A 25,751-nucleotide genomic window follows, 5' to 3' on the forward strand; every position below is an offset into this window, starting at 1 on the left:
TAATTGAAGTTATCATTAATTAAGGATAATTAATGATCACGTTGATTATGGTTTCCTAATTGGATTTGGATTTAGTTTAGATAGTTAATACATGATGAGATTTAGCCAAACCGTACATCTTATTGCAGGACTCTGATTAGAGACGGGCATCTCGACATGGGAGTTAGTTGATACGAGCTACGATAAAGGTGGGTCCTTCTTACCTTGATTCTTTAGAACTTTGACCTTAGTGTATGAGCTATATATTCGGATAGTTACTGTATTTACCTTGACTCCACTAGTATTTTTCTTGTGCTTGATGCCTATCCACTCGATGTTTGAGATACTTGTTTCCATATCTATATAGTCTCATGTTGTCATCTATAATATTTAGCAGATACTAAATATCATGTTTACTTGCTTTGATTGTTGTTTATTCATGTATCTTATCGAGCATGCGGGTTTCATGTAGCATACCTAATTACTGTTTATTTATATATGTTGACTACATATCATTGCATGCATACCGAGGACCATTGTCTCCCTTGTTGTGTGAGAGAGTCGTCAGTCAATTTTAGCGCTGCACACTCGGCCACTCATGGGTACCTGTAGTGCTCCCACTCAATCACTCATGGATAGTGATAGTTCAATATGCGAGCAGCAGGGACCTAGCTACCTATCATATTGTATTCTTTTGAAAGTTTGTGCCAGAAATGACAGAGAATATCCTATTGACAAATCATCTTTTAGAAGCTTCTAGTCTGTCAAGTCACAAAGATTGGAGGGCTCGTTTAAGAAAAGGTGTTAGAGTCACTTTATGGTATGTCCTTTCTTAGAAAAACTTTGGGAAATGTGCTAATGTTTTGAGATGCATGCGTAATGCAATAGTGACATTATAAAAGGGATCTATATCTACAGGCGGAGTTATGCAATGTTTCTTATTTGCACATGTCATTTGCTATAGTTCACTACTTTCTTCTCTAAAATCAAGCACTAACTTGAGCGTTTGAGGACTAACACCAGGGACCCCTTCCCTGGCCCAAAATTAACACTCCTTGTATTTCAGGACAATGTGAAGTCTTCATCGAGTCAGCAGCAGAGTCATGTGTCTAGCTCACTGCCTTCACCGATTTCCGACAGGATCATATTTGGTGTCATTTGTAGGAATCTCACCTGCATCCGAGACGTGAAGATGGAAGACACTGGTCGGCTCACCATAGTGACGTTAACCCCAGAAGAGTTGGAGATGCTGATAAATGCTCGAGTTGTAAAGATGGTGCAACAACAACAGGAAATAACAGTCGAGTGCTAAAAGTTGAACAAACTAGCTATGTCCGCTACTGACCAATATGCTGAACATGGGACTCAAGTGGAGGGTCACATCGGGCGGCAACTAAACCACCAGCCAACGGACGCCTTCCACTAGGCACCCGTCCCGACGACTAACTTACCGCTAGTGCCCAATGCGTCAATCCCATACCACAGAGTGTTATTCAGAATGTCTTCAGAAGAGCATGGCTGGGCGAAAAGAACACAAAGATCGTCCTCCGAGGACGCACATGCTCGGGATGCCCGTAAGGGCAAAGCACCCAAAATGACGATTCTCCCAAGCGGGTAAATCTATAGTTTTCCCAAGAAATTCTAGATGGCTAGCTTTCGGCTCACTTTCGACCTTTGTCGATCAGAGAGTATGGAGGATCGACTGATCCTGAAGATCACCTACTCAAATTTGACAACATCAGCAGACTCCACCAATATACTGATGGAGTCAAATGTCGAGTGTTTCTCACTTCGTTGTTTGGCTCGGTGCAGAGATGGTTCAAAAGACTGTCGATCGGATCCATTTGCAGCTTTAAGAATTTTCAAGCAGCGTTCCTCCAACATTTCTCCAATAGTTGTTGCTATCAGAAGACGACTATAAATTTATTCTCACTCAAGTACCCATGAAGACATTACGGGCCTTCATCAAAAGATTCAACCAAGTGGCTATGGACGTCCATTCAACCACTCAGGAAATTCTAGTAAGTGCATTTTCACAAGGACTTACAGATAATGATTTTTTCTGATCCCTTATCAAGAAGTCTCCTAGGGACTTTGATCGCCTACTCAGATGGGCTACAAAATATATCAATGTGGAGGAAGCTCAGCTAGCTCGGAAGAAAGAAGTGATTCCTAAGCCTGCTGTCTTCACGAGCGTTAAGTGGCTCATAGTAATGCGCCCCCAAAAGGACCCTAAGCAGGCCCTCAATAGCAACATCAGGAGTCTCGACCACATGCAGTCTAGCATGTGGAAGTTGACGGATGAGATCCATCGAGCCCCAACCATAGATCCCAATGTTCTACTCCTACCACCGCTCGGTCTCACAACACAAAGGACTGCAAAATTATGTGCTTGCTACCTTAGCTTCTCCAACTTGATGGCTTGATCGTGATTTTTGTCCTTCTCCACAGTCAAGGCTCGCTCTAGGGGTGAGTATTCGGTTAAAACCGAACTGAACCGATTTTTTCGAACAAACTGAATCAAACCAATTTTTGATAAAAACAGAACCGAATTGAATTGAATTTTCAATAAAATCAAACCCAACAACCCGATTTTTTTTTTAAAAAAAAAATTGGTTTGACTTAATAAAAATTTGGTTCGATCTAAAATTTATAGTCTAAAAAAACCGATTTGATTCAAAAATTCGGTTTATTCGGTTTAACCGAATAAAAAATTTAAAACAGAACCCAAACCGAATTAACCAAATTAACTGATTTTTTGGAAAAAAATGAATTTCAGAATAAATCGAACTAAATTTTTAAATTCGATCGGTTTATTCGGTTTAATCGAACTTTTGCTCACCCCTAGCCCACTCGGACCCAATGAGCTGCTCAGATTGCTTCTCCAAGTCCTCCTTTAATTGAGTCACCTCTGTAGTTAAGCATTCGATCAAGGAGTGGGAAGCGCCTGCATCCCCGACCGGGGTTTGCGCCTGCTTAAGCTCATGGTCTAACTGGGCCAGCATTTGGCAAATAGCCAGGTTGTCCACCCAAAACTGGTATATAAAGAAATTGATTAGGTCGAGCTGAGCAAAAAATATAATTGTTTAAAAATTACACGAACTTACTCCTATGGAATTTTGGTTGAACCGATCAGCCAACTCATCAGGGGGAATGTCTTCGCCCTATCTCTGGCTTTCGCCCAAGTCTGGGCCAAAGGACCCTAAATCCTTATCTTGTACTCAAGGGTGCGTGGCTCCTTTGGAATGGGATAACGCCACTCATTGGTTGGCAATCTAAGGATGGTCATTATATGCCTGTGCGAGCTGGAGCTGATTAGCTCTAAGCTAGCCTTGCCCTTTGATTTTGACACTAGAGTGGAGTGAATGGCGGAGAAAGGGGTCGTTGGGTCGACCGGCGTAGGTAGCAGATAAGAAAGGGGTTGGACGATGATGGCACTGAATGGCAGCTATGATAGAGAGGGTGTTCGGTCAGAGGATGGGGGAGTTAGTCCACCTATGGCTCTCTCGGGGGCGACAAAAGTGGAGCTTTCTCCCCGTTCGAAAGGTGGTCACTGTGTAGACGCGGCGGTAGAAGTTGTCGAGCCGGCAGCAGCTTCCATTCAGAGCCTCTTGCGGTGTTGTCGCTGAACCAATGGCTTAGCAGAAGTAGTCGACTTCGAGGCACCACTATGAGCACCAAGAAAGGCCGCTCGGGAGGTAGCTCCCTAATGTTGGCAGCGGTGTCACTCCCGCTACTCTGCTCACTTCTTCTTCTCCAGCCGATGCTTCTAAGGTCCCGACCAGCAAATGCCAATGGCTCTCCAGCTTGGCAACTCCATAAGCTTCTAGCTCCCCATCAGTTAACTTAGTGGAATCGTTGAGTAGAGCCCTAAACATCATTTTAGGTGCAAAAAAGAAAAAAAAATCAATTAGATCCAAAAACAAGAGAAGGAAAGGCTACTCACCAAAAGTGTAGGCCAGCCAGACGCAGACATGACTCAACTCGAACATATACAAAACACCCTCCAACAACAGTTTGTGTATGTGATATTTCAGGCTGGCTAGTTGCGCCGCGGCTTGGAGGTAGGTTAGCTCCCACCTGTATTTTCCCAGCTCGGGGGAATTGGATAGCTGCCTTTGCCAGCTGGTCGAGAACGGGAAGTTGGACATAGAAGTAATGAGACTTCCAACCCTTATTGAAAGACAACATCTTATCAAAATACACGGTGCCAACACGAACTTGGAAGAGGAAGACGCCCGATTTAGATTGTTTAGTGTAATAAAAATAATGAAAAATGTGAAGATTAAGGGGAATCCTATACCGATGGAACAATACTACCACTCCGCACAGTAACCTAAAAGAGTTAGGCACCAGTTGTTGTAACGGAATATGAAAGCATCTACAGATTTCGACAAAAAAAGGATGGGCTGGGAAACGGAGGTCGGTATAGAACTAGTCTTTGAAAAAAGTTAGAAACCCTTCAAGAGGGGTGTGGGGACGATCGTAGTTAGACGGAATGGCAAGTTTATGATCAGGAGGGATGTGGTAGGTCATGGTTATTTAATCCACTTCATCGCCATTAAAATCTGACGAAGTGGAGGTGTACCACAATCCGGGGACAACCGAAGGGGGAGAAGGAGAGCAGGCCATATGGAGAAAGATGAAGATCGAAGATTGAAAGTGGAATGGAAAAGAACTTACTGGGCGTGAATTGCCGGCGACGAGAAATAGAAAGCAAAGGAGCAAACAAAATTGAAGACGGAGGCAACACAGTGCGAGGAGAAACGAAGGCCTTAAAAACCCCGTTGTCAGTTTTTTAGAGTCGTCCTATTAAGAGTTTAGTAAAATGAGACTTGATCTTGGCCGTCAAAATTTGAAAAATAGCCGTCACATCGAATCCCAAAAATCACCTATCACATCAAACATTTAGCTGCATGAAAGTGTGACACGTGTCAGTCAATCACATGTGACATTAATGAGGAATGGAAACGATCAGCAGACACATGATAAAAAGTCATGTTCGGCATGCTTTGCATTAATGGCAAAGGATTTGAGTGATTTCTAAAAAATTAGGATGACATCAGCAGTAATTAAAAGACACTATGAATATGGGAGGCCACTCGGGAAAAAGATGAGAAAAGATATAACAACCAGCCAAGTGTAGCCAACATTTGATCCGAGCGGCGTGATCCTCGAAGTCGCCCGATCGGGAAGAAAAGAGTTCCATTAGGATCTGTAAATAAGGGTCGTGATCGTTTAAACCGAGTGGCGGCCCAGATAGCAAAGTGATCAGTCGGAAAGGAGAGTTGTAAAAAAATACTAAGTGTCCTGTCAATCGGACTTGTAGCCTCCTTCGACTAGACTTGAAGGAAAGATTTATGATATGGTGATAAAGATGGGCCATCTGAAAAGCGGATAAAAGTAATGAGGACCGGCTGACATAGAGGTCAAAGTTAAACGATCAAAGTTTCAAAGTCATATGGACCTGGAGACTGCTGACCAGGCAAGGTTGGCCAAGTGGGCTTGCAACGCTGGTCAGACGAGAAGGGTCGACCAGACCATCCGAACGAGCGTCCTCTGCAACTTGCAGATGAGGTTTGGAACTAAGTCCTAATTTACCCAGCCCACCATCCTTACCAATCGGACCTAAGGGTCAATCATACATAGCGCAGCTCTCTGATAACACGAAGGTCGAGTGAAGAACAGGTCGATAGTTGCATTCTATATGACCGAGCTGGTGATATATCGGTCGAGCGGCTACCTGTCGACCTACAACGGGACCCAGCTACCTGTCATATCATACTCTTTTGAAAGTTTGAGCCAGAAAGACCAAAGAATATCCCGCTGATTTCAACATGCTAAGTCACAGAAATTGGAGGGCTCGTTTAAGGAAAGATGTTAGAGATAGTTTATAGCCTACCTTTTCTTAGGAAAGCTTTGGGAAACATGCTAATTCTTTGAGATGCGTGCATAATACAATAGTTGCAAAAAAAGGTGGAACCGCCACCCTAGCGGCCCCCTGGGCCTGGCCCCCCAGGATTCCAGAGGGAGTAAATCACGGTTAATGCTGGACAAGAGAGGTGACTGAGGGTCGCAGGAATTTTTGGCACAGCAGACTAGGATTTTAACCCCGTGTGCAACTGGCGACCTTTGACCCCAGAACCTTAGCTGCAAGAATCAGACACCTCTCCAGCTGATCCAGCCCGTGGGGGCGTGCATAATACAATAGTGACACTATAAAAGGAGGTTTCCATTTACAGACAGAGGTATGCGATGCTTGTTATTTGCACACATCATTTGCTACAGTTCACTATTTTCTTCTCTAAAACTGAGCACTGACTTGAGCGTCGAAGAGTCAACGCCGGGGACCCTTTCTCTGACCAAACACTAATACTCCTTGTGTTACAGGATAATGTAAAATCTTCATCGAGTCAATAGCAGAGCCACGTGTCTAACACATCGCCTTCACTTATTTCAGATAGATTCATGGGCAATGGGATAGCTCAATTCAATAAAAATATAGTGATTTGATATTTTCATATCACGATAAGACACGTGATTAATGAGAAAGATTATTAAGAGAGAAGTTAGGGAGATATTATAAAAGGGTCCTATCCCCAAAAGTAAAGATACATTTTATTATGTGTACATTTTGTATTCATTTTTTGCACTGTTCTTCTTCCAATTTTCCTCTACTTCATTAACTTGAACGTGGGTCTACTTACTGGCACTCCTTTTCTCCTCCTCTGTGTTAGCTTGTAGGTGTTCTTGCTCTGACGATTTTTTTTCAATCAACTTTAAAGTCAACTGCATTCTAATTTTCTCAATTTCAAATCGAATATATATAAACATAATTTAAAAAAAAATGAAAGTTAAATGAGTAAGAGATGATGAGAGAAGGGTTGAAAGAGCGAGGAGTGAACGTGGGTTATTTGGATAAGGGGTGAGAGGTGAGTTTGAGTATTTAGAAAATTTTGTTTTTAAATTTTTCAGAGTTAATATGATAATATTATACAAAAGTTGATAAAAAAAAATGCAAAAAGTAATTAATCCTTTTATTTAAAATAAAAGAGTGTTTTGGTTTTTTATTATTCAAATCATTTTTTTCTGACTTCGTCCGATTAATTTTAATTTGGTGTTAGATTTTTTTTAGTTATCGGATAAATTAGAAGTACAATTTATGCGTCCTATTTTTATGCATAGATTATTATTTTAAAAAAATATTTTATGATCATATCTGTGGATCCTCTTATTATTCAAATTATTATTTTATAAGAAAATCATTTTTTTTATTGGCATTGGAGTATCATCAACCCTATAGCTACAAGTTTTACTATAAGTCCAATTAATTAGCTTAATTAAAAAATAACGAGTTGATTCGTATTTAACCACACCATTAATATCACTAAAATATTATAAATATTATTAAATAAAAAAATCATTGAAAAATTAAAAAAAAATTAAAAATTATGATTTTTTTAAAATAAATAGTCCGACGATTACAGATGAACCCACTAAACTCCCCTTATATTAGGAGTATCATCAACCCTACAGCTACAAGTTTAACTATAAGTCCAATTAATTAGCTTAATTAAAAAATAACGAGTTGATTTGTATTTAATCATACCATTAATATCACTAAAATATTATAAATATCATTAAATAAAAAAAATTCATTGAAAAATTTAAGATGAAATTAAAATTTTTGATTTTTTTTAAAAATAAATATCAGTGAAACCCTTCAGTTCGGTCCGACGATTACAGATGAACCCATTAAACTGGGTCAATAGATAATCAATCGGTTAACCCGTTCCCATTTCTAGTTAGGTCCGATTTGGATCCAGTCCACGGTGACTCGGTCAGTTCTATTTGTAGCTCCTTTCTTCAGTGGAAGATACCACGCTTTAGCTTAGTGATCTAAAGGATGAACAGAATAAAGAGAAAAAAAGGGCGAAAAAAAAAGAATCTACCAAACTTGAGAATCGGTAAGTATAAATTCATATCCGGACTAGCTATGCTTTTCTTTCCTCTTCTAATTAATTTTAAAAAGATAGATCCGTTATCTTAACAGTCCTCTAATATCAATCTCATGAATATGGAGGGGTACATAATCAATATCTGATCATTACATCAGAAATATTATGTACCCATCGTCTGCGCTACTCCCAGGGAAGCTTCTAATTAGTTTAAAAAAAAAAATATATGGAACCGTCACATCAACGGCCCCCCTAGAGCCGGTCCCACGGATATGGAGGGAGGTAAATGCAGGTACACAGATAGAAAGTACATAGCGGAGACGTTAAACCCAGACAGTGACACCCCGGGGATCGATCCCTGGACCCTTTCAACCACAGAATCAAACCATGCACTCCCCATCTATGCTACGTCCTGGGACAGCTTCTAATTAGTTTTAAGATTTCAGCAAAGGTTGTTCTTGGCGTGCTGCAGTCAAAAATGGAAAAGGTATTGGATTCCAAGCGCGCGCAGTGGGCATGGCACAATCTCAAAAGCATTATGCAATCCTATAAATGGAGTCGGCAAACATGTACAGCTTCAAGCATCAAGCGATTTGAAAGAAAGAAAGAGCGAGAGCGAGAAGAAGAATGGCGGCGGCGGATCTGAAGCGCATCCTGTCGCAGGTGCTGCCGTCGCCTTCGTTGAAGGCGCAGGCAGGTCTGCTGAGAGTCCAAAACCATCTGGAGATGATCGAAGGCAGCCTGTGGAAGATCAACTCCATGTACATGCACGGCCTGATGACGGCGATCACTAAGCCCGACGTCGAGCAATGGACCAACGACGTCAAAGAGGCCCTGTTGGACGTCGACCAACTGCTCGGCAGAATTCTCCGCTGCCGATTACCAAAGGAGGCGGCGGCGAAATCGCCGTCAGTTTGCGGTGATATTCTGCTGTGGCTGAAGGAGACGGCGGCGAAATCGCCGTCTGTTCGCGGTGATATTCTGCTGGGGCTGGCGGAGACGGCGGCGAAATCGCCGTCTGTTCGCGGTGATATTCTGCTGGGGCTGACGGAGACGGCTAGCAAGTTGAATCATCTAGCTTTCGGGGGGGCCTCCTCATTGGGCCTCCGAGCGGAGATGATGGATTCCATTGACGCCGACCATGAAGATTTCTCCACCGTCCTGAATAACGAGGTGCAGGGATTAGAAGATACAACAAATAAAATCGTAAAAGAGCTTCAGAGTCAGCAGCTGTACGAGGAAATCCCCACCATCTTCTACATCGTCGGCCATGAAGGAATGGGGAAGACCACCCTTGCTCGCAAGGTCTTCCACCACGACTGGGTGCGCAACTACTTCCAACACCACGTCTGGGTGGACTCGCCCGATTCTTTCTCCTTCGACCCCATGACCGTCGCCCGCTCCTTCGTAGAGGCCGTAACCAAGAAGCCGTGCGGCCACCGGGGTTATCTGCAACAACTGTGGCTCGACGTCAGCAAGAAGCTCAACGTCGGCCGATACTTTCTCGTCCTCGACGACGTCCCCGTCCTGATGAAGGACAGGGACAAGTGGGAGCAGCTGAGGCATGTCTTCCTCCGCCTGGGGTCGCCGGGGAGCAGAGTCGTCGCCGTAACCTCGGTGCATCATTCTGATTTTCCCGAAGGGAATCCTACCTTCAAAAAACTACCCCCCGTGTTGGGCTTATCGAGGGATTCATGGACAAGTCTCTTGCGGCGGCGTGCATCAGCGTTAATCAGAGATGACGACGAGGGCAAACAGATTCGCAAATCCTCTTCCGCTATCTTGGACAGATTCGCTGGTAAATTGCACGAGAAGAGTAGAGGCAGCCCGTCGCTAGCCAAGGTTTGGGGCTCAGCTCTCCAGTGCACCGAAGTGGGTCGATGGGAAGATCAAATAGAAAAAGATCTGCTGCCGAAACCACTGCAGGACGAGCAGCATTTTGGATCGTGGTCGTCCCAGTATCTTATCCCTAAAGATGCACATTTGTACTTGTTCTCCTCGTTGTTTCAGCAGGATCATGATGAGCATGACTACGAAGACTTGTTCCACATGATGGCGGCTCAAGGCTTCATCCAAGATTCAAGTAACAAAGCACTGATAATAAGCAATCTGAAGCGCTCGTTGCGCCACTTCGCCACTAAAGACTCGCGCCAACAGGAAAGCCTGACTAACGATCTGATACGCAGCTTGCCCATCCTTGAAGCAACACAACCATCTTCTGAAAGCGAAAAAAAGGTTCTAAGTTATTGGAAGACGAAGGGTTTTCCAAAATCAACGCACCAACTGCAATGCCTGCATTTGTCCGTGCTTATTCATCCGAGTACAGATTTGACGCTACCGGTGACCTTGCCCTCCAAGTTGAGAACTTTGAAGTTGACCATGCTTGTTGCTGAAAATGAAGAGCAGAAGAAGAAGATGGAAGGCCAAAAAATTGAAACGGTGCTAAAAGACGAATTTTCAAACCTCAGACACTTGCGTGTGTTGGATCTACGAGCTACTAAAATGGCGGAAATGCCTGACACTGTAGACGGGTTGGTCAACCTGAGATACCTCAACCTCTCCTGGTCCGACATCGCTACACTCCCTGATTCCTTCTGCAACCTCGGCAGTTTGCAGATCTTGAAGTTGGCTCATTGCCACAAGCTCTCTGAACTACCCCATCGAATCGGCAAGCTCCAGAACTTGCAGGTAATGAAACTACCATTTTGTGAAAACCTCACAAAACTGCCTAAATCAGTGACGAACCTTATAGATTTGCAAGAGTTAGACCTCGAATGTTGTCGTCAGTTAGTGGAGTTTCCAGATGAGTTTGGCAATCTGAAAAGCTTGAGAAGCCTTAGTCTAGTTGGGTGTTTGTCATTAACTAAAATGCCCAGTGGGATGCGGCAACTGACTGAGCTCAGGCAGTTGTCAGGCTTTGTTGCACTTCAAGAATGTGGAAGTTGCACGGTCACTGAGTTAGGGCCGCTAAAGTATCTAGAAGACTTGCACTTAAGAGGCCTTGAAGGAGTGCGGAGCACGAATGATGCTGAAGCCATGAAGCTGAAGAACAAAAGATTCATTAGGAATCTGGTGCTGCATTGGAATGGGGATGATGGTGCAAGCTCTGATTCATTGCTGGAAATACTTGAATGCCTCCAACCCAGCACGGCTTTGCGAACATTGGAGATCAATTCTTACTCAGGCAAGGATTTCCCAAAGTGGATGAAAGATGGGCAACCATATCACTACACTTTGACAGAGATCAAGCTTGTGAACCTCCGGGATTGCGCTAGTCTGCCCCCACTCGGGCAGTTAGCTCGCCTTGAGGTTGTCGAGATAAGTGGGATGGTCAAAGTGCGTAAAGTGGATGATGAATTCTATGGTCTAAATGGCGCATTTGCTTCATTGAGAAAGCTCACTTTCTCTGAAATGCCTGAGCTACAGAAATGGGTGAAGGTGACAAGGAAATTCCAACTGTTCCCCAAGCTCACTGAATTGATGATCATTCAGTGCCCCAGACTGGAGCAATTGGAGGTGGAACTCACAGCCGTCAAGAAGTTGAGTCTGTGGTTGAGCAATGGAACTCTGTTAACATCTAAATCGTGGGATTGGAGCAAGTTCAGCGGTCTTACAGAGTTGGAAATAGTTGGGTGCCCTGGTGTGAAGCATTTGCCAAAAAGCATGAAGATACTCGAACAGATGGTGGACCACTTAACACTCGTTGGATTGGGCACGTTGGAGTCTTTGCCAAATTGGCTCAAAAAAGATTGCTGTTTGGACATCACCAGATGTGGCAAGGTGAAAGAACAAGAGTGCCAGAATGCCTCGGAGGCATTTAGTTCTGCAACTTCGATTGAAAGTAGAGAATGGGACAAAAAGTAAGATACAAGATTGATATAGATTGTTTTATTCAAGAATGATAGATATATATAGGTTTTCTCTTTTTCTCTTTTTCTCGTTCAATATGTGTATTTTGTGTTGTGATTGTAAACCCAATAACGGCCCGTAAGATTTTCTAGTGGGCCACTTAATCAAGTTGCTCTTGGTCCTTGACTGGTTTCGTTCCGATAGTCGTGTTGATCCTTGCGACCTCGTTACGGATTCCATGGATCCGTCACCGCAGAACTCTTCCTCCGCCGCCGGTAATGGCGGTCTCTCCACCTCCGCCTCGGCCACACCCAGCCCGGCCCCCAACCCGACTTCAGCCGTCGCCTCCGCCCCAGTGGACGAGGCGAAGCAGAACCTCAATCAGGTTATCAACTCCATCGACAAGACCCTCGGTCTCCTCCACCAGCTCTACGTAACGGTATCCTCCTTCAGCGTTGCCTCGCAACTTCCTCTCCTCCAAAGACTGTAAGGCTTTTGCCCCTTCTCGCCCTCTCTCTTCTTCACTTCCCTTGGCCGCGGAGATGCTAGTGCCTCTTATTCTAGGGTTTTTGAGTGATCTTTTGGCTACCCCAGGAACGCCTTGGTATCGGAGCTCGATGCGATGCAGAAGATGGCGGACAAGTGTGACGTGCAGATCCCTTTGGAGGTCGTCAAGTCGGTTTCTGATCTCCGTTAATTTGTGCTTCTCTTTTTCTTTCCTGTCCGTATTTGAATAGCTTTAAAAAGATTCACTTTTTCCATGAAGTTTGATAGATGATGGGAAGAATCCAGATGAGTTCACTAAGGATGTGATAAATAGTTGTGTTGCCAAAAACCAGATGACCAAAGGAAAGACTGATGCTTTTAAGGTAAATTGCCATGCTTCCATTGTTCTTAGGATTTATTTGACACAAATATATGCCTATTGCTTAAATCTTTCTTATCTTTTTCTATGTTGTGAAGTTGTGGATCTTGTCTTATTTGGCTTATTAAAGCAGTGGAGAGCTAAAGTTCCTTTCTAGAGAAAAACTTGTTTCGTTGACATAGATCTGTTGCAATGCAATTGAACACTTAAATTGTCACCGTAGTTGTTAGAATCACACAAATCATGTTTTCTATCATATGAATTTGGGTAGATTCAGATGTAAAAGAAACACCACTGCTCCTCTCCCTCTCCTCTACGTGACACCGGCGACGACCACTACTCCTTTCCCTCGCCTTCCTCTCGACGCCATGGCCACAGTCGTTTCCCTATCCACGTCGGCGACGACCGCCCCTCCTCTTCCTCCTCCTCACCGTCGGTCGCCACCCCTTTTCCTCTCCCTCCCCTCCTCACAATGCCGCCGCCGAACAGACCGGTCGCCGCACTTCTCCCTTCTCCTCGCAACGTCAGCCATAGCATCTTCTTCTCCTTCCTCTCCCTGCTTCTGCTGTCTCATGCACCATGAGTTGATAAAGAATCACGATGATCTCACATGATTCTATACAAATCATATTTGATGCAAGTGGGAAAGCCCATCAGAAAATATACCCAAGCCATCAAAATTAACATGCCTATGTACGTTATTTAAAAATTAAATTCTGTTATGTTATAGAAGCAGAGAACAAGGAGGGTGGAATTAGAGTTGTTGATAACACAGAAGAATAAATCTTGTTGCTTGAAGTCCCATAGTCTACGGTGAGTGTAGACTTGACTCTGGTGATTATGAAGAACAAGTCTTGTTGCTCCAAGACCAAAGTTGATGGGTAGAAATACCAGTCTTGTTGTGTTAAGATCAAAGTTGATGGGCATTGTGGAGTTGTCAATCATTGAGAAGAAATCTTCTCAAATTGAAATTGTAGAGACTTGAAGTCAACAGACTGAGTACAGCTAATGATTATTATCTTGTTTCAGAAGCTATTGATGATGAAATATAACTCATTTTATTCTGATTCTAAATAAAATAAAATAAGATAATTTGAGTTTTTTTTTTTTTATCGACATGATATATAGACCTACACTTCTTTTTGTTGTTATAAATCATGGTCAATATTTCCATTGGTTGTATGCTATTATGCTCTTAAATAAGGCAAATACACTACATATATAGGATGTGAGGAAACCTTTTCGTCCTATTTTACATTTTTTAGATGAACCTTACACATTCATGATTTAATGCACTTTACAATTCAAAATTATCCTAAATTATTGATGATATGAACCTTGATTAAGCAATATTTCTCTAAACGAATGTATAATTTTTCACATTAATCCTCATATTTATGTTCATTTAACAGAAGCTTTGTCATGTTTATCTACATATTGAGTAAATAACTTGTTTGCTGACCTTTAATCCCAAGGAGTCGGCCTTTTTTTAGCATGAAAGTCACCTCTAAAATTGGAACATTGATTTCAATCTTACTGCACTGCTTGTCCAATACTGATTTGATAATTTAATTCCCTACTTTTAAAAAAACTGAACATTTTTATTTTTTTTCCCACAAAATGAATAATTCAAGATGCATGTATTTACGTTGTATATTGCGATATTAGTCTCTATTAGTCCTTTCTACACCAATGAACCTTGGAAGGGAGGTTTTTTTTTTAATTCAAAAGTACTTTTGAGAATCCTTTATTTCCTAGAGAATATATATATATATATACATTTGGGTGTTTGCTAGGACAAGCTTCACATAGATTATTGTGCTAAGGAATCAAACAATCTTGTTCTGTCCAGCATTTCTTAACCTGAATGCCATTAATCTTGTTGATCTGTGTACTATGTTTTCTCAACTGAGAGCGTAACTAACTATAATTTCTTAGTTTGGAATAATTTTAATGCCAGTAGCTTTTTATACATGCCCTGATTAGCCATTTTCCTTGTGTTGTTTCATATCATTGCAATGGTTCCTGATCATTACTATGGCAATAGAGTCTTCGAAAGCATCTTCTTGAGGAACTTGATCATGCTTTCCCAGATGAAGTAGACATGTACAGGGAGATCCGCTCTTCTGCTGCCGTAAGTCAAAAGCTCAATTCTTCAGAGTCATCCTTAAATTTTTGCAAAAATCCAACATTTCTTTTGCTATCCTGAACCAATGCTAATTTTGTGCTTCTGCTCTGATATCCAACTACTTAATTTGTACAATTGCATGAATAGCAGATAACAATTTCAGTTCATCTTTTTCAGCGAGTTATAACTAGCCAGACACTGAATCATATAACCATACTGTGTCTGAAATAAATAAGAAGGATGTAAAGCTTCAGAAAATACTGCTCGTCAGCCATGGAGTGCATTAACTTGCAGTGATGAGGTTTGAAAACATAGAATATTAACAGACCAGTTGCCAATATTTTATTAAGTGTTCGCTATATGAGTTTTGGAAACACATTTCTTTTGGCAGATTACCATCCAAACTACTTGTGCATAAAAACTGTAGATCCAAAACATTTCATAGTGACAATTGTTTGGTCTAATTGTTTTTGCTCAGACAAAAAAATAGAGTCAATTTTTACTGATCATATGAGTTCTTTTTTTGAAGGAATCGAGGAGGCCGGCACAGTCCCTGCAAACTTTACAGAATGGAGATGTGAAACTAAAATCAGAGTACTGAGGAAGTTAGATAGTGCTTCGTTTCTGTGCAAATAGATTGCAACCTTGTACAAGGTTGTTTACCAGTACGCCATATGTAATTACGAAACTATCATGCTTCCTACTATTATTTAGTTCTTGAGCTTCCTTGCTCATCAAATTTTAAGTCCAACGGAAGTTCTTAATCTACTCTTTGATTGGTCCTCTTGGTTCATGGTGTTTGCCCGTGACTTTTCTTTTTAGGATTTTGTTTGCTCTCAGTTCCCATGTATGAGTCTAGCAAGTTAGGCTTACTTTCTTCCCATATGTTAATTAAGTTAATTTCATAGCGAAGGCTTCCAATCCAACGTGTGATGACTTCAAATATTAATCATAAAAAAAGGTTGAAGCCATGTTGGTTGCAAAATAACAATTTCATAAAAAAATTTCTTAAACTATGTTGGATATATATATATATATATATATATATATAGAAACCGAAAAAGAACACAAATCTGAGAAGCATAACCAGTGTGATCCAAATGAGATGAATGAATCAAACCGTAAAACAAAATAAGCACGCTGTACATTTTTTTTAATAATGCAATTAATGTTGGAGACGATCAGTCACAAAAGTTTCTCATCATAGGGGAGTACATTTGAGTTTTTGCGTCATAAATAATTGAACTCTTCGGCTGTAATATGATCGGGGATTTCGAATCATTCAGAGAGCTCATTCTACCATTTACCATCACACCGTAATCCCGAAGGTATAAGTACATTATGCATATGGTAAAAAATAATTTGTTCATCCTAAATATCCCACACCACCGGTCCCACAACAAGATGAATGGAATAAATCATGGTACAAGCACCCTTTCTAGGTGGGAGGGATTTTATTCCCAAAGGGATTATTCCTCAGAGATTTGATTTCTACTTTCATATGAGAATCTACCACCCAAGTAATAACTCAGTTATGTCGGTAGGCTAATCACGTTATACATTGCAGTAAAAAAGATGATAACACTCATCACAAGGGTCCCTCCAGGACTACCCCACGTGATTTGGAAAGAAGGTAAATCATGAGGGCTTCACCCAACACAACAACCCTTTACATGGGATCAAGTGATTAGGGATGCATTGCACATACGTTGGGGATTGACTCTGTGACCTATTATAGTAACACCACATATAGATACTAACTGTGCCGACTTATGAGGGCCTAAGCACGTTGTACATTGGAGCAAAAGCTGAAATTATTATCTTAGCGATCCCTTCAGAAAGACCTCATAAAGAAGATAAATTATAGAAGATATTTATCCTAGCAAAATGTCTCTTTATGTCGGGAAGGACCAACACCCAAGTTAATCATCAACTTCAAGGATATTTCATAATACTAATTAAGGGAGATCGGATCCTCTGTCTCCAAAAGCTCTTATCCCCGTGTCTCACTCATTTGCCCCAGCCCACCGCCGATGGCCTTCTGCGCTAACCCGATCAAAACTATACCTTAAGGGGAAGGTAAACCTAGGGGGATCATTGTCGGTGTGATTAGGGTCAGAATCCAGCCGAATCTGAACAAGATTTTCTCCGTCGTCGATCTAAGCTCCTGCTCAAATCCGGTCGAATTCCCGTGTCGATCACGCATGTGATGATCCCTCTAAATTCATCTTCCTTTTAGGTTATAGTTTTAGTCAGGCCAAGTTCTGGGAGTTGGACTGGAGAGACTAGTATGACACGGGAATAGGGAAAATTCAGGACAAGGGGGTGAGGACTTCTCCGAAAAGTACGAAGGCTCTTGTTGTAAATTGTAGCACAAAGAGAGTTATTTTGTCAAAGGTCAAATAAATATGGTGATTAGAGCGTGCCACGTTGTTGTCCCTTCCTTGGCGAAACCCTTCCATCGCGACGCCGGAAGCTTCTTCCCCTCTGCCCTTTTCTGCTGCTTCTCCAGCTTAGGATCCGATGGACGACCGATGGAGGATGCGAAGGTGTCGTCGATCCCCTTGACGATCGCCACCGTGGCCTCTCCTCTACCTCTCGGCAACTTACCGGCTCTTCCTCCTCCACTGCAGAAGCACTGGCGACAACTCTCGACCGCATCAGGTAATTTCTATGTGGATTTTTGTACTTTCTTACCTTGATTGCTGTCCAATAATATTGTACTCTCTTTACGCTTCTGAATGATACCCTCAAATAATTTGATAAGATTGCTTATTAATTTCTGTAATTGGACTGACAAATTTAGGTACTGACATTACTGATCGGTGATTCTGTGTCTATTGCTTCATCAATCGAAATTTTTGAAATGTATTTGGTTTGCAGAAAAACTTTCTCATATTTGAGAATACAAAACAACTTCAAGGATGACACTATAAACCAATAGCAAATAAGATAGTTTTCTAACACCAATTACATATACAGATTATCCTTACTGGCTTCATTACAGTTGGAGATCTCCATGGGTGAACAAGAAAATTTTAATTTACTGTTGGTGGTTCAATCTTCAGATGAAAGTATATAGTGGTGATAGAATAAAGGGTGTCATTTTGGACTCATTTAACTAGTAAATGATATGAATCTATCAGTTTGTTCTATATCTCTACATGGAGATGGAGGTTTTGATGCCACAAGTTGGAAAATTCTCTACCACCATACATCTTGTAAATCGAGCAAGAAATTAATTGCAAAATAAAAAATATACCATTATTCTCCCTGGCTTGAGTCTTAATCTTTCTCCGCTCCTTTTGATGCCCTTTTATGGATCAAGCAGACAGCACGAGAGTAAAGAGGAGATCTAATTGTCTTTTGTAGATGTAAAGTCCTAAACAACTCTCCTACAAAGAATTATTAGGGTATTAGGCCGACACAACCATCCATCAGAAGTTGGTTGCCACATGGTAGATTTGCATAAATGGGCAAGGTTGATTCCCTGCAAAGCCAAGGGAAAATACCCTCCCATGTGGTGGCCCGCTCAGTTTCCTTCTTACCTCTTTACAGATGACTGCAGGGTCAACGTATAACCTTTTGCAAAAATGAAATGATGTCTTTACAGTTGATACCTGTATATGGTGTTACTGTAATGGTCACAGAGTCGATCCCCAACGTGTGCACAATGCCTCACTGGTTGCCTGACCCAGCCTCTCGTAATTTACTTCTCTTCCAAATTGTGTGGGAAGTCCTGAAGGGGCCCCGGGGTGAGAGTTATCACCTTTGCTGCAATGAAATGATGTCTTCATTCAATTCATTCACTGCATTGGCTAAACACTTTGGGTTCCAGTTATTTAGTTTGACTCAATTGAAACCAAAATCAGCTATTAATATCAGTCCACAAGTAAGAAAATTACAACAAAACACACTAAAAACAGTGCTAGCTAGGCTAGTTTGATAAGAGCTTTGTTCAAATTTTAGTATTTTAGACTTGGGTTTTGAAAAATTGTTCTTTTTCTTCATTTACAGATCTCTAAACCTCACCTGTTCCGAGATAAACCATGAAATGAAAGCAGTTATTTGTGCATATGGAACAATCCAGTTCAGCTGAAAGTTATGGTCTTGGTGACCAGGCAACTAGTGATGTTACCGTTCGCTTAAGGAATGGAGATGGGAAGCCTGAGTGGTTCCGCTGCCATTCATCCATTCTAAGGAGACAAAGCAAGTACTTTTCAGATTTGCTTTCCAAGAACAATCTTAGTAATCCAAGCCTTGAATCGCAGAATTGCATTGAAGTTCCTTGCAAAAGCGGCGAGTATGAAAACTATGTTAAGCTCTTGAAGCTATTATATTTATCTGAAGAATCAGTTTCAGACTCATGGGATTCTGTCATGTCTGTGCTTGGTATTCTTCGAGCTTCAGTTGCTCTTGAGTGCAGATCAATCAGCCAGAGCTGCATCAATTACTTGGAGGCTGTGCCTTGGGGGGAAGAGGAAGAGGAAGAAATTGTTAAAGTTGTTTCCACTCTAGGTCCCGAAGCTCAACCTCTTATAGCCCGGATAAAACCTGTTGATTCAAATGCTACTAAGAATGTGTTCCTTTCGGCTTTACATTGTGCTACGACCGTCGGATGTTCCTTTCCTCCATTCACAGATGATCTAAAAAATTCTGCACAGGAACAAGTTGAATACATGCTTATGGAGGACGAAGACACTCCATTGGTTGTCACAGATGAGGATGTAAAATCTGAGGTAAGTGGATGCCTATCCAGGATATTCACTACACTAGCAACCACACTGGATTGGCTGCCCTCTGGTTTTAAACAGTCCCCAGAAGCAGCTGAACAACGCCTCTTCCAAACCCTATCAGACGTCGAGTGGATGAGCAATATACTTCCAAAATTGGAAATGATGAAGGAATTTGTTTCTAACTGGGCTATTATATCTGATCACATGTTAGCAGTCATTCAAGATGAGAAGTTTAACTCCACTTTCTGGTCTGTGAAGGCTAAGTTGATCGAAGTGACTGGGAAAGTGTTGGATGCTATTGGATACGGCAGCGTGGTTCTTCCAACACCATCCAGAGTCCAGTTCTTGAAGACATGGCTCCCATATATTAGGGAGCTGAAGCCTATACTTGATTCAAAATGCGTGGAGGACAACTCATTTCCTCACAAGATGGACAGCGATTTATGTCAGAACATAGAAGGTGCAATCACTTCACTTGTGCTTGCCTTGCCATCAAACGATCAAGCTGATATACTTGCTGACTGGATGAAGAGAAATGAGCAGTCGAGTTATCCGGATCTGAGTGAGGCATTTGAAGTGTGGTGTTACAGGGCCAAAACAGCTAAAAGGCGATTGTTGGTCAACCTTGATGAAGGGGGCAATTCAGCTGTCAGCCTCTAATGTTGCATTACCTTTGTAGTTTGATTCAGGTAGATGGCTTAGGATTCCTTTGCTAATGAATCCCTTGCGAGCTGTACTATTCCGGAGCTGTTTTTAGGTGCATGCATTAGTAATCCATCCTGTGTTTTCTCACAAACAAAACTCTCATATCCCAATGATGCAACAACACAAGATTACATGAAGACTGAACACCAAGGATTTACCATGATGGTCAATAAAATCTTCTATGGGCCGGGTTAGGATCAGTCATTCTTAAAATTAGTAGTCATTCTTAAAATTAATCGACATAAGATGAATATTTGATACTTTTGATGTCAATTAAAAAAAAATGAAGAGAGAACACCAAACATTAGGATGATAAATTTATTAAATAGAAAATATTACTGATTGAAAGATGGATTACAAAGAGTTAGCCTTTTTTTTAAAGGTTTATCAAATGGGTAAAAAAACAAATGGTCAAATTCTAAAATCTCTGAAATTGGAGAGACTATTAAATAAAAAATTATCAAATTTCAACGACTAAAAAAAGGATAATTAGTAAACTTAATTATAAATTTAAAATTGAAATTGATTATTTAATTGAATTGTCATGTTTAAGCTTAGAGAATAATATTTTCGAATTAGATTTTATTTCAGAATATTTAACCGGGAAGAAGCCTTACTCTATTTGCGGGAACAGAAACTCAGAAAAGCTTGGCGCCAAATTGCAACCTGTTGCCGCAATTCTGCGCGCCAAAACCAATAGTACCCGCCATTTTTCTGCGCTCCGTTATACATCCGGGCCTTCTTGTTCACTCCCCTTCCATTCCCATCGCCTCGCATGGCTCCCAAAATCCCATTCAGGAGGCGGACCCACGCTCCCCCCTACACCTCCCCTCCGTCCTGCGCAAAGGCGAGTCGCTTCGAAACCATCTTGTGCGAGGAATGCCACTCCGGCGACAACGACGACGAGCTCCTCCTCTGCGACAAGTGCGATCGAGGGTTCCACACCTTCTGCCTCCGCCCCATCCTCGCTTGCGTCCCTAAGGGCCTTTGGTTCTGCCCCTTGTGCTCCGCCGACAGGAAACCCAAGCGTGAGTTATTCTTTTTTGTCATTTCTTCTTTTCTACTACCTCCGACACTATATTTCATCGCGCTCAGTCGATCTGACGGTTTCGATTGCAGAATTCCCTCTGGTCCAGACCAAGATCGTTGATTTCTTCCGGTTACAACGGTCCTCGGGACCAGAAGATTTCGGGTCCAGGAAGAGGAAGAAGCGGTCAGGAGGATTGGTAATGTCAAAGAAGAAGAGAAAGCTTCTACCTTTCAACCCTAGTGAGGATCCGGACCGGAGGCTGGAGCAGATGGCGTCTCTGGCCACTGCTTTAACGGCCACCGGGGCCGTGTTCAGCAATGAGCTCACCTACCGCCTCGGAATGGCTCCAAGGTCAGCTAATTTCGCATGCTCTGAGAAAGGAGGGATGCAGGTAATGGATTCCTAGATTCCTTCTGATCCCATTCACATAGATTATAGATTCGAATTCAATGTAAGATTGGCCAGATCAACTATGAATTATGACTTTGATTGATGAATTCTATTTTTCAAATCTTTCCTTCCACCAAGTTTAAAAGATGCATGATAAATGCAGGTGTTGTCTAAGGAAGACACTGAAACCTTGAACCTGTGTAAGAAAATGATGGAGAAGGGAGAATGGCCTCCTCTGATGGTGGTTTATGATCCTCTTGAAGGGTTAGCATCTTCCTCATAAGCATCATATTCTATGTTTGCAATCTCTGTGAATGCCACCTTTAACTCTGTCCATCATCGTTGCCTGCAACAGATTCACAGTGGAGGCTGATAGGTTCATCAGGGACCTAACCATCGTAACAGAGTATGTCGGCGACGTTGATTACCTGAAGAATAGAGAACACGACGATGGCGATAGCATGATGACATTACTTTCAGCCGAGGATCCTTCAAAGAGCCTTGTGATATGCCCTGATCAGCGAAGCAACATTGCCCGCTTCATCAATGGCATCAACAACCACACAAGGTCATTTAAATTCCACTGAATTTTAACCAATTCCTCTTCTTGCATGCGCAGCAGCGCCTAATGCACTGATTATGTTCATTGTCAAGCAGGGATGGAAAGAAGAAACAGAATCTCAAATGTGTCCGGTTCAGCGTGAATGGCGAGTCTCGCGTTCTTCTGATTGCGAATCGAGATATAACGAAGGGCGAGCGGCTGTATTACGACTACAACGGCAGCGAACAAGAATACCCAACCGGGCATTTTGTGTAAAATTAAGGCTCTCTTTCTCCCAAGTTCATACTTTACGATTTTGGTGGGGCAATTGGACAAAACAATAGGATGATTACAGCCAAAATGTTGTTCGCAGCAGTAAATTCTTAGCAACAAATGTGTTTCATGTGAGATTGCTAACCTGTCTGAGCTAATAGAGGGAGAGTAGGAAAAAACGAACAACCTTTGTGGCAAATCACTACGATTTTACGCCACTATTTTAAGCTCGTGTAAAAGATCCGTAAAGCTCTCTTTCCAAATTGCACTTCTTTACGACGACACTCTTGTCAACACGTGTCCCTTCAGAATCCTTCCTATACTCACATCCAACCGTACACTTGTCAATCAGATAAAAGGCAGCAATATGATCGAATATAAAAGAAGGCGAGAAAATTCTAGAACTTGGGTTGGGGGAGGAGGGTCCCACGCTTCCTTCTAGTTCTTTCTTATTCATTCCTCCACTGTACCTCTTTCTTCCAGAGGAATCCAGAAGCCCGGAGCATTCCGTCGAGCAGGCGGTGATGGCGACTACAAACCGCGTGCCTCCGGCCGTCGAAAAGCTCTCCGGCGTGGAGGAAATTCTGCCCCCGGCGGCAGATGGGCAGAGGCCGCTGCTCACGCCGTTCCTGACGAAGACGTATCAGCTGGTGGACGATCCGTCGGTGGATGACATGATCTCGTGGGGCGAGGACGGGTCGACGTTCGTGGTGTGGCGTCCAGCGGAGTTCGCGAGGGATCTGCTTCCAAAGTACTTCAAGCACAACAATTTCTCCAGCTTCGTACGCCAGCTCAACACTTACGTAGGTGTCTCCCGATCACGAGGTTCGATATTTTACTCTGCTTCCTATTCCTGAATTTTTAGTGATTTTTTTTTTTTTGTTAGGGATTTCGAAAGATTGTCGCTGATCGGTGGGAGTTCGCTAACGATTGCTTCCGCAGAGGCGAAAAGCGCCTCCTTTGCGACATCCACCGCCGCAAAATCGTGCCATCTGCTCCGGCCGTTGCGGCGCCGATCCAGGTAGATGTTTCGTTAAACCTGCCGGGGACGCCGGAGAACTCGGGGGATGAGCAGGTCATCTTGTCGAACTCCTCTCCCGGGCCGTCGCCCACGACGCCTACGGGGTCATCTGGACCTAGCGGTTCGGTTGAATTAATGGAGGAGAACGATCGGCTAAGGAAAGAGAACGCCCGGCTCTCCCGCAAACTCGCCAAAATGAAGAGATTGTGCAACCATATCACGGCCCTTGTGTCCAAGCACGCGGGCGACGGCGTCGGCCAGGAGGCGGCGTCTCTTCCCTCGACGGTGCTGGAGCTGATGCCGACCGCTCGTGCGGAAGGAGAAGAGAACGACGAGTTGGAGGACGACACGTCGACGGAAGAGGATGCGGCGATGAAGGCGACGAGCGCGGTTCCATGGCTGGGGCTGAGCCCGAGGCTCTTTGGGGGGACGATCGGGAGGAAGCGGGACCTGGAGGAGGACAAGGACAAGCGCGAGCCTCCAACGGCGGAGCCGAAGGAGGAAAGCTCGCAGGAGCACCACCAGCAGTCGTGGGTGGTGTACTGCCCACGGCCGATACGGAGAGTGAGCAACGGTTCCGGTGACGCCGGAGGTTGAGACGGCTGGTCTCACACGTGATGCGCCGGGACCGGTCACGTGCCGACAACTGGATCGATAGGATCTCCTTTTCATGTCTCTGTTTTTGCTCCCTTTCTAAAATCCAAATTTAACTAGTTTGGAAAAAAAAAAAGCGACAAAAAAATTGTGATATTGTCGTCATCCAGATGCAACGATCTTAGTGATTCATTAATCTAAGTGATTCATAAGCCCTTTTAGCATAATTGATCATTTGAATCATCTAATCTTATTTTACTAATGTGGCTTATTCAACCAAACATGACTTATTTTCCTTGTGTAATCAAACAAACATGAGTAATATGTTTGCGCCGCCTAGTCTCTTAATCTTAATCCTAAGCAGACAACTAAAATATTCTTTAATTAAAAGTATAATTCTTTCAAAATTGTTTTTTTAAATAATTTTATTATTAAAATATGCAAGTGATTTGTATACAAATTCATAAGATTTTAATAGGCAATTTTCTCCCTTTTTTTGTATTTTTTTCTTTTTAAAATTCCTAATGGAACGCAGCTCCTTCTCATCCTTCTCAGCATAAATTCGATGCATCTCTCTGATGTTGGCAATCATTCTCCATCACTAGGTTTACTTGCTTCAGTTTCCGCCTAGGGCTGTGCTGCTTCCTTCCGGAGGAAAGTGTGCCGGGGCGGATGGAAATGCTTAACGAGAAGCCGATCCTTTTCAGTGAAGGGTGGGAGGTCTTCCCGAATTGCCATTCATATAAGAAAATTCTATAATTCATTAGGCGCTAGTTAGGTACTGGTTTAGCACCTAGCACCTAGGTAGGGACAAGTGAATTTCACGATATCAACATAAATTAAATAATAAATCGTATTTTACAACTCTAATACAATAACATTAAATTTAAAATGAATTTAAAATTACACGACTAATAAAACATTATAAATTTATTCTACTTCTTGTTCGTCATAATTTTTAACTTATTTTTTATCGAACATAAACTCAATATCATCATCGTACACAAACTCAAGGTTACATTTCAAATTTTTTTTAATTAAGCATTAAATTTAAAAGCTCCAACTAAAATAAATCATGTCAACTCTACACTATTTTTGTGACGCCTAGACGATTTGACCGATTAGTCGGCACCTATGGCCAACCTAATCTAGCCTAAGCGCCATGGCCGCCTAAGCTGACCGACTAGAATGTTTTCGGTACGGATAGTGGGCGCCTAGCGCCTAGGCGGCTGCCTCCTAAGTCGATTTTTCGAACACTGTTCACATCCAAGAAATATATTAAGATCTACACGTAATATTTCTAAGCGATTTTTTTATGTTTCTCTTACTTTGTTTGGGCTAATCAAATCTCCTGAGAAAGAATGATCAAACCACTCATGATGACGGATCACCCGTCAAATCCATCTGTGCTTCTTAGATTTACTTAGTGGCAAATCTATGAAGGCCGGATTTACATATGACCAATCTCTGTGTTCTTGGAAAGACCCATCCGACTATCTTTTTTTTTTATGTTTAGTCAAGTGATTACGCTCACCCAAGATGTCTCCCACAGTCCGTTCTCAAGTTATGTGAAGAAAGGTAAATCATGGGATCAGCTTATAGCCGACCGCCAAATGATTAGAGGGTGGAAAGATTTTTTTTCCCCAGAATATGCATCCGTTGGAAATGGATCCTTTATCCCA

General features: G+C 42.3%; 5 protein-coding genes across 6 annotated transcripts; all 5 read left to right on the forward strand.

The window, feature by feature from the left end:
• Nucleotides 1–8,564: 8,564 nt before the first annotated feature.
• On the forward strand, nucleotides 8,565–11,801 carry LOC122040775 (putative disease resistance protein RGA3). The gene has a single exon (XM_042600211.1). The coding sequence runs from the start codon at nucleotides 8,565–8,567 to the stop codon at nucleotides 11,799–11,801; it is 3,237 nt and encodes a 1,078-aa protein (XP_042456145.1).
• A 158-nt stretch (nucleotides 11,802–11,959) lies between these two features.
• LOC121971100 (mediator of RNA polymerase II transcription subunit 10b-like) lies at nucleotides 11,960–15,572 on the forward strand. Of its 2 annotated transcripts, XR_006109070.1 has the most exons (6): nucleotides 11,960–12,272; nucleotides 12,381–12,461; nucleotides 12,553–12,655; nucleotides 14,699–14,785; nucleotides 14,957–15,080; nucleotides 15,309–15,572. XR_006109070.1 is itself a non-coding variant. In XM_042522216.1 (5 exons), the coding sequence occupies exons 1-5, from the start codon at nucleotides 12,025–12,027 to the stop codon at nucleotides 15,378–15,380; spliced, it is 591 nt and encodes a 196-aa protein (XP_042378150.1). In that variant the 5' UTR covers nucleotides 11,961–12,024; the 3' UTR covers nucleotides 15,381–15,572. The 2 variants fall into 2 exon arrangements, 1 of the variants encoding a protein (XP_042378150.1); XM_042522216.1 differs by lacking the exon at nucleotides 14,957–15,080 and having other exon boundaries at nucleotides 11,961–12,272.
• Nucleotides 15,573–17,210: 1,638 nt separating this feature from the next.
• Nucleotides 17,211–20,433, forward strand: LOC121971109 (BTB/POZ domain-containing protein At3g05675-like). The gene is made up of 2 exons (XM_042522234.1): nucleotides 17,211–17,443; nucleotides 18,797–20,433. Exon 2 carries the CDS (start codon nucleotides 18,856–18,858, stop codon nucleotides 20,173–20,175), a length of 1,320 nt encoding a protein of 439 aa, XP_042378168.1. The 5' UTR covers nucleotides 17,211–17,443; nucleotides 18,797–18,855; the 3' UTR covers nucleotides 20,176–20,433.
• A 253-nt stretch (nucleotides 20,434–20,686) lies between these two features.
• LOC121971116 (histone-lysine N-methyltransferase ATXR6-like) lies at nucleotides 20,687–22,743 on the forward strand. Its single transcript, XM_042522246.1, has 5 exons — nucleotides 20,687–21,248; nucleotides 21,340–21,641; nucleotides 21,804–21,904; nucleotides 21,996–22,208; nucleotides 22,298–22,743. The coding sequence occupies exons 1-5, from the start codon at nucleotides 20,996–20,998 to the stop codon at nucleotides 22,455–22,457; spliced, it is 1,029 nt and encodes a 342-aa protein (XP_042378180.1). The 5' UTR covers nucleotides 20,687–20,995; the 3' UTR covers nucleotides 22,458–22,743.
• A 134-nt stretch (nucleotides 22,744–22,877) lies between these two features.
• On the forward strand, nucleotides 22,878–24,296 carry LOC121971127 (heat stress transcription factor B-2b-like). The gene is made up of 2 exons (XM_042522259.1): nucleotides 22,878–23,257; nucleotides 23,341–24,296. Exons 1-2 carry the CDS (start codon nucleotides 22,979–22,981, stop codon nucleotides 24,070–24,072), a joined length of 1,011 nt encoding a protein of 336 aa, XP_042378193.1. The 5' UTR covers nucleotides 22,878–22,978; the 3' UTR covers nucleotides 24,073–24,296.
• Nucleotides 24,297–25,751: the final 1,455 nt, after the last annotated feature.

Source organism: Zingiber officinale, chromosome 1B, assembly GCF_018446385.1.
Source record: "Zingiber officinale cultivar Zhangliang chromosome 1B, Zo_v1.1, whole genome shotgun sequence".
Taxonomy (NCBI): domain Eukaryota; kingdom Viridiplantae; phylum Streptophyta; class Magnoliopsida; order Zingiberales; family Zingiberaceae; genus Zingiber; species Zingiber officinale.

Excerpts from the sequence above, each read along its gene's own strand:
- LOC121971100 (XM_042522216.1), top strand. The coding sequence starts at position 12,025 with ATGGATCCGTCACCGCAGAACTCTTCCTCCGCCGCCGGTAATGGCGGT. Across the intron at positions 12,656-14,698 it reads GAAAGACTGATGCTTTTAAG|AGTCTTCGAAAGCATCTTCT; the intron begins GTAAATTGCCAT and ends CTATGGCAATAG. Across the intron at positions 14,786-15,308 it reads AGATCCGCTCTTCTGCTGCC|GAATCGAGGAGGCCGGCACA; the intron begins GTAAGTCAAAAG and ends CTTTTTTTGAAG.
- LOC122040775 (XM_042600211.1), top strand. The coding sequence starts at position 8,565 with ATGGCGGCGGCGGATCTGAAGCGCATCCTGTCGCAGGTGCTGCCGTCG.
- LOC121971127 (XM_042522259.1), top strand. The coding sequence starts at position 22,979 with ATGGCGACTACAAACCGCGTGCCTCCGGCCGTCGAAAAGCTCTCCGGC. Across the intron at positions 23,258-23,340 it reads TACGCCAGCTCAACACTTAC|GGATTTCGAAAGATTGTCGC; the intron begins GTAGGTGTCTCC and ends TTTTTTTGTTAG.
- LOC121971109 (XM_042522234.1), top strand. The coding sequence starts at position 18,856 with ATGGAACAATCCAGTTCAGCTGAAAGTTATGGTCTTGGTGACCAGGCA.
- LOC121971116 (XM_042522246.1), top strand. The coding sequence starts at position 20,996 with ATGGCTCCCAAAATCCCATTCAGGAGGCGGACCCACGCTCCCCCCTAC. Across the intron at positions 21,905-21,995 it reads GTTTATGATCCTCTTGAAGG|ATTCACAGTGGAGGCTGATA; the intron begins GTTAGCATCTTC and ends TGCCTGCAACAG. Across the intron at positions 22,209-22,297 it reads GGCATCAACAACCACACAAG|GGATGGAAAGAAGAAACAGA; the intron begins GTCATTTAAATT and ends ATTGTCAAGCAG.